Here is a 7660-nt window from a genome sequence, read left to right as displayed (position 1 = left end):
GTGTGAGGGGAGGTGCGTGTGTGAGAAGAGCGCTCGTGCGAAGGGAGGTGCGCGCGTGTGAGGAGGGTGCGCGCGTGAGGATAGGTGCGCGAATATGAGGGGAGGTGCGCGTGTCGTGGGATGTGCACGTGTGTGTGAGGAGTGGTGCGCGAATGAGGGGTTGTGCGTGTTTGTGAGGGGTGGGGGTGTGTGAGAAGCCGCACATGGGTGAGGGGAGGTGTATACATGCGTGCATGCATGTGAGGGGAGGTGCGTGTGGGATTGTGTCTGTGCAGGAGGATGCGAGATGGGGAGGTGTGTGAGGGGCGGGCCGGGCGGGACGGAGGAGGAGATGGGAGCTGAAGAGCCGACCTGGGCTGGAGCGGGTGAACCCGGAGCTGGGGGAGGAGGGGAGATGAACCAGAGAGGGGAAGGAGGGTGTTGAGAGTGGAGGCAAATGTGAGGACTTGGGAGGCCAGAGCAGAACTGAAGGAGGGGGTGGGAGCGGCGCAGGCAGGGATGGATGGGAGAGAAAGGGCTGAGAGCAGGGAGCCGGACGCACACTTATGGGACGGGACCTCTGAGAATCAAGGTGTAATGAGACTGGATTCCTTTAGGGATGCAGACTCAAAAGAGGTGCAGAGATTGGGATACGAAGAGTAGGAGCTCTTGACAGTTGTGGTATCAGGAGAGAAAGGGTCCTTCTAAGACTAGGTAATTGAATTAGTTTACACAAAAAATGTGGGGCTTAGAGTGACACCTAGAATGGGGAGAGTTAAAAGGGGAATTTTGAGGCAAGTGAAATAATTGAGGTGAATGGTAACGGGGCTCAGAAATTAGGATGTTTGAGTCAAGAATTCTTGGAGAAAAGGATTTTGTAGAGGGATAAATTACCTGATTTAGAGGAAGTAGTCATACACCTTGCGACATTACATGCAGACCTAACCAACCACCTTCTCAGTGGTTGGTTAGATCTGCATGTAATGTCGCAGGATTGCTATTCAGGTAAGGACTGGGAATTTTATCTTCCAACCCAAAAGAGTGTGAAAATATTACATCTTTTCCTTCTCCTGTTTTAACAGTCTGTTACTACAAGGACTTCAGGTCTGTGGATCCATGGATTTTGGTATATCTCATATCTTCTTTTCTTGCTGTCTCTTTAGAGTGTGAACATGGCTATGCCTCAACGTTTCCCTCCATGCCGAGCCCCCGGCTGCAGCATTCAAAGCCCCCACGGAGGTTGAGCCGGGCACAGAAACACAGCAGTGGGAGCAGCACCACCAGCACTGCCAACAGGTAGCAAGCTGGGGAGGTTTAGAAAGGGCAGCCAGAGGAAGGGAGCATACACAGAAGCAGAAGTGCCAGGCCTACGGACCTCAGTTCTCTAATACCAAGTCTGGAGCTACACCGAACAGCCAAATGGGTTCCTTTACCACCACCCCTGAGGATTGGGCCCTTTAAAAATAATAAAGTCTAGAAATTATAACCTGACTTTGTGTGGAAGGGAAGGAATAGAATTTGGAAAGACAAAGAAATTCTTGATGGGATTATTAAGTGGGGAGATTTATGACTGAGAGGGACAGTCAGTTGAGAGACTTGGCAGCATGTGTCCATGCATGCAACTGCATGCTAAAAGTAATCTTGGGCCAGCTTTAAACTTGGACAATCCAAGAAGAATTTTTAAAAATCGGGAATAGCTCAGGCAGGATAGAAAGCAGAATCAAGAGTTTTGTTAAAGGAACAGAAATATTATTAGGTAGAGTAAGAAGATAGTGGGCATGGTCAGTCTATTTGTTGATTAAAGATGAAGGGGGACACCATACTGTGAAAGTTTTGCCTCTAATTTAATGATAAGATTGAATTGGTAAAAGAGCTTTTAAAGTCAAAAGAAAAAGATGAAGAAAAAAGGAAAGTTGCTTATTCTTAAGTCAGAACAGATCCCTAGAAAATGCTTGTCTGGATATATTCAAGACATAGTTGACTTCCATTTTTTGAAAAGTTTTGATAGTGTCTGGCTATCTCCTCTGTTTTTGTTCCAGAAGACCAGTAAATTCTAAGGATTCATCTCATATGAAGTTTTTGTACAGCTATCTTAAAATCAGTAGATGCTGTCTTTTCCATTGATAAGAGGAATTAGATGAGACCTTTTTCCTCATTCCCAAAGCTTTGTCTAGAGAATGTAAACATTTATTTTAAAGGAGCACAGAGCAATCTCTGGGTAATTAAGTTTACTTGAAGGCTTTGGGGAGCTCAGACAGATAGTTGGGTAGTCAGAGAGCAGGAATAGGGGATCTTACTAGTTGATGCAGAAAACCTGAGGCTCCGGTAGATAACAGAGTTCAAAAGATTGGATCTTCCTACTCTACATTTCTGACATCACTGAAGCAAAACTAGTTTTCACTCTTCTCTCTTTGACTCATCTTTAAAGCTATGTGTTTCCGTTTTTGGCTTCTTTTTTTCATTGACTCTTCTGTATTTTTTAAACTTAATTCTAAAAATAATTAGCCATAAGCTTAATATGTTATATTTACATTTACATGTGAGTCTAGAGGGTTTGTTGTGGTATAGTAGGTTAGGGAAGAAAATACATAGTATGATATAGAGCATTTAAAAATATATAAATTTACTTGCTCTTCATAGTTTATCTGGTTAAAGTATCAGCAATTAAGATTTATATTCAGGAATTTATGGGTTTTTCAATCTATATGTAAATTAAAATTTTTTTTCTTTTTTTAATTTAGAGACACAGAAAGAGTACCAGATAGGAAACTAGACCTGGGTTCTGTCATGTTACAAGTATTTGAGTCTTTTTATCTTCTAGAAATCAGATATATGATCTCATTGCATTTTCTCTCTGTCCTTTACTGTTCTTATTTATAAAACGAGGGGATGGACTACATACTCCCCAAGGGCCTTTCTTCTCCTAAAGTTCTTGACTTGTTCTTGATATATTAATAATTTTAGAGATCAGTTACTGTATTAGTTATTCACTATGCCACCCCATCGCTGTTGATGTGACATTTTTACTAACAACTCAAAAAATATAGAGGCATAAATAAGATGCACATTTCTAGATTTTACTAATTATATTATAGGTTATTAATAAGTCTTTGCCATCTATTGACTTATACTTTGCTCAGCTTGAGGTTTTGACTAAGTGGTATTTCTCTTTAATGCTAGTGCTCCTGTTAGAATTCTGTTGTGTGTGGGACCACAGTGCTAATTACTGTGTGTTTTAGCACAGCATGTCAGAAAATTTGTAAAACTACAAACATGCTATGTTGTTCTTATAATTCCCAATGGAAAATACATGTACATTGGACCACCTAAGACTAAGGAAATTTTTCATGGGAATATAAGGTGTATGTGAGAGAGGGAGGGAGGAAGGAAGAGAGAGAGAGAAAAAGGAGGGGAGAAAAGAGGGGAGGGAGAGGGAGAGGGAGAGAAGTTTTAGAAAATATTATCTCAGTTTACACTCGTGTGGGATTTAGGCTGGGGCCTGTAGGTGAAGACTAGGATGTTAAAGTGAAACACTGGAAATTGTTTCTTCTTATCATTTTTTAAAATTTCTGCTTCAAGAAGTACGGGAGCCAAGGATCAAATTTTAATGCTGGGGTACTTGGGAAACAGTGTTGTTAGTTCACTTGTAAGGGGAAACTGTAGACTTCCTGTTAATGTTAAGCCTATTACTGGATTTAATAGAGGTTTATTATACTGGTTACATAAAGCAGAAGAAAAGAAAACTTGTAAAAATTTCCATTTATTTGTCATCTGAAACAAGGAAAGGAATAGAGTTGATGAGTATATATTTCTTATTTTCCTGATTGAAAAGCTATGCATTTTGAACATTGATATCTTGTATGCCATGAAATGACATTTATTTCCCTAACATTGTAGGATCTTTAAGATATAATATTGGTTGACTTTTTCCCCCTAATATTCTCAGTATGATATTCCTGATATAAAATGTTTATAATTTTATAAATTTATGTTGTGAGATGCTTCATAAATTCCTATTCCTCCTTTCCCCCAAGTCTTGAAATCTTATTTTCACAGAAGTACAAAGGAGAGAAAATAGTGATATAATTTGGTGTTTCAAGCTTATACCTTGAAAATCCCAGTAATTTTATCATTTGGGATCCTTCGAACTGACATTTGGGTCATATATAATATATAATTATTTTTTAAATTCATGGTTGACTTTACTGTATTCTTGATCATGGCCTTCCAGCACACTTCCTAAAATCACCCTTGCCAAAATGATACTGCTATTAGCTATTAGAAAACCTGGCTGTAGTTGCTATCCAGCTCACTGAGGAGCATCAGATAAGCTCAAATTCCCTGCTTTTCTTTACCTTTTCATCTCGCAACTGAAAAATCTCAAGATCTGTCATCTTTAAAACTCTACTAACTCTACTCTGTGACTCCTCCTAAGTATCTCTTGAATCTGCCTTCTTTTCTATCTTCATTACTACCCTCCTAATCTAAGATACCATCATCTCTCACCTGGACAACTGCCATAACCTCCTAACTGGTATCCCTACAACCACTGTTACCCCCAATACAGTTTTGATGAATTATATCAGCTAGCCTTCTCTCAATTTCTTCAATATACAATGTTTCCTTCTTTCTCTTTGCACATACCCTGTTCTCTTGGAAGTCATTTTTCTTCCCCTTTTGCCAATTATCTCTAATAACACTCTTACTTCAGTTTAATCATAACTTCTTCAGGAAAGTCTTTCCTTATCTGCCAAAGTAGAACAGGTGTTCATATACTCTGCTTTTCCTTCATAGTCTTAATCACAGTTTGTAGAAATACAGTTATCTGATTGTTTGATTAATTCATGTCTCGTTCATTGGACTAAAAACTCCAAGAAGGCAGGAGTTGAATCTCTCCCACTTAAATATTTATCCCCAGTATCTATCACAGTACAGTGTACACAGTAAATGTTTCTTAAAGAATTGAAGGTTTTCAAACTTCAGTTAGACCGTTCTTAATTGGAGCTGACTTTTCCTTTTGTGCCGAGTACCATAATTAGACTCTGGAAGGAAAAATGATGGAAGAATTTGCAACTCTGTCGAACTCTTCAATTACTTTGTATTCTAAAGGATGTTAATGTTAATATATTTGGAAAGGAAAACAATATGTAGTACTTTAAGAATAAAAATCTTCATACTGCCAGTGTAGAATGCTACAATTAATTTTAAAGAACACTTATTGTCATCCTATGTCATAAAAATAAAATACCAGAATTTATGTATGCAAAGAACCATAGGTCTGTTAGATACTGGCAATAAGTATTGGTATGTGCCTGTGACACTTACATAGTAATTGCATTATTTTAAGGTGATCTAAAAGTAGTGAGTACCAATTTATGTTTTAATGTCAAGCTGATGAAAAATTATTTCTCTTCGATATCCTTTGGCTACTAAAGAATCACAAGAGCAGCAGTATTTCAATTCCATCTGCTAAGATTGAGGACACTAAAAAGCAAAACAACTTTCATTGTAAGGCTTTAGTTTAACTTTTTTTCAACTACAGAATAATGAAATGTTTTGGTCTTATTTTAGAGGAAATGATTGTATTATATTTTCAGTTATATATATATTTTGGCTGTCTTACTGATGGATTATTAGATTTTTAGGAGGATGGTGGTGAATTTTCTAAGATGGTTATAGAGGATTTTTTTCCCAGTGAAAGTAACTTGAGATTTGTTGTATCTTCTGTTTTTATTCTTTTTTTTTTTTTTCTTTTTTTTTGCATTTTCATTAAAAGCTTTAACGTCTGGCTTAATAGAAGATAGCTGGATTTTATATCTGCTTCTGCACTTACTCTGTTGTATTATCTTCTGTTTTTGTTCTTAAACATGTACTTACTTGTTCACAGAATAATTGGATGCAGCCTTTTTATTTTTTCTGAAATTTATTCTATTCTGTGATTTTCAAATTTTCTGTATTAAGAAATAATTTCTGTGTCTTTGTCCAATAGATGACTCCCAAAGTTTTAGGACAAAAGTGGACATTAGTAGCAGTTAAACTCTTTGTTTTAAAATATATTTTTTTAGGTGAGGCAACCCTTGGTTGACCTCACAGATTGCAACGACCTTGTCGGTTTACAATCCCTTATTTTTTTATTTTTTAAGCCTACAGCACCTGGTCTTCTTAGGTGGTCTCCCATTCAAGTACTAACCAGGCCTGACCCTGCTTAGCTTCCGAGATCAGATGGAATCAGGTTTGTTCAGGGTAGCATGGTCATAGACCAGTTAAACTCTTAATGATGTTAGTATTGTTCTTCAGTATTTTCCGAATATTGAATGATTAACATCCTGTGTGACATGTTCTGTGATATTTTCTGTCTTCCACTAAAACCAAGTTTAAATGAAACATTCTTAAGAATTATTTATATACTTATTCTAAACAAACTCCGACTTTCCGTTAAATGCTTCATTGAAGCGTAAGTTTGCTGTTCTGGAATACTTAAAGATATATTACTCTATAGAAGTATCCTTCGAAGGAAACTTACATGATCATGCCTTGTAAGTCAGGAGGATATCTGCTTCTGTTCATGTTTGAGACCTTTTGCCAGAATATTAAATATATGATGTGGAAGATCACAAATCATAGAAAGGGAATTCAAGATTTCATCTGGGTACAGTTCTCTGCTTTATGAAGGTAGGATATTATCACTCATTTTATGATTAAAGCACATGTGGCCTAGAGATGGTAAGTGATTTGCCCAAGAGTTAAGGCTATAGGTGGTGGTTGAATTTAATATCAAACTGGATTTTAAGCAGTATGTGCATCATTCTAACCAGGCAGAGCTTTTGTCTTGAAGAAAGCTTTCTCTTCTATATGTCTCCTTACAAATGAAACAGCATTGCCTCCTCTTGGATATAGCATGATTTTTTGTCATTTTGTAAGTGAAGACAGTTTTTCAGACACTAACCTAACCAAAGTGTTTTGATGATATGATTTGACAAAATATATTCCTAGATCTCGTTTTGGTCAGTAGTGCTGATGTAATTTAAGCATGCATTTTTTTTTTTTTTTTTTTTTGGCTAGATTTTATTTTTCATTTTGGCTTCCTGCATTTTAAAATACTGGCAGACTTTTTTTTTTCCCCCCGTGTGTGGGGGAAAGGGGCGGAGGGGCGGTTTGTATACCATCTTCATTACCATCTAATAAAGGTAATGTGTTATCAGTTAAACATAAATATTATTTCAAACTGCTTAATATAGGGAAAATAGAAGATCTTATAAGAGATACAACAGAGGAGCTGATCAAGTCTAATAGATGGAGGAAAGTATCCCTGGGCTGAATCTTTTGCAATGTTGCTTTCATTTATCCTGAACATTTTTTCATGTTCATCTACATCTGTTAAATCATTTTTAATTACAGCGTAATATCCTATTTCATGTACCATAATTTCTTAAGTCAATCATCCATTGATAACATTTATTTTTAGATTTTTTTTTTTCATTCCAAACAAGGCCGCTATGAACATCTTTGCACAGTTGCTTTTGTGCATGTGTCCACTTAGATCCATAGGATAAACGTGAAGATTAGAAAGCTGGGACAAAGGGTAGAACCCATCTTCAATAATAATAAAAGACCTTGTATTTAATATACCAATTGTTTATAAAGCTTATTAACATATTATCTCATTTGAATTTCAGAACAA

The 7660-nt window shown here is 37.1% G+C and overlaps 1 protein-coding gene and 1 pseudogene across 1 annotated transcript in view; one reads left to right on the top strand and one right to left on the bottom strand.

Moving 5' to 3' along the window:
• MXI1 (MAX interactor 1, dimerization protein) overlaps positions 1-7660 on the top strand; it is a 54245-nt gene that overhangs the window by 1025 nt on the left and 45560 nt on the right. Inside the window, exon 2 of the mRNA XM_006920868.2 lies at positions 1143-1275. Coding sequence (XP_006920930.1) covers positions 1143-1275 — 133 coding nt within the window. The remainder of the gene's footprint in view (positions 1-1142; positions 1276-7660) is intronic.
• Positions 6121-6239, bottom strand: LOC112470189 (annotated as a pseudogene).

This window comes from Pteropus alecto, unplaced genomic scaffold (genome assembly GCF_000325575.1).
Source record: "Pteropus alecto unplaced genomic scaffold, ASM32557v1 scaffold177, whole genome shotgun sequence".
NCBI lineage: Eukaryota > Metazoa > Chordata > Mammalia > Chiroptera > Pteropodidae > Pteropus > Pteropus alecto.
This window is presented reverse-complemented; position numbering and strand designations above follow the sequence as displayed.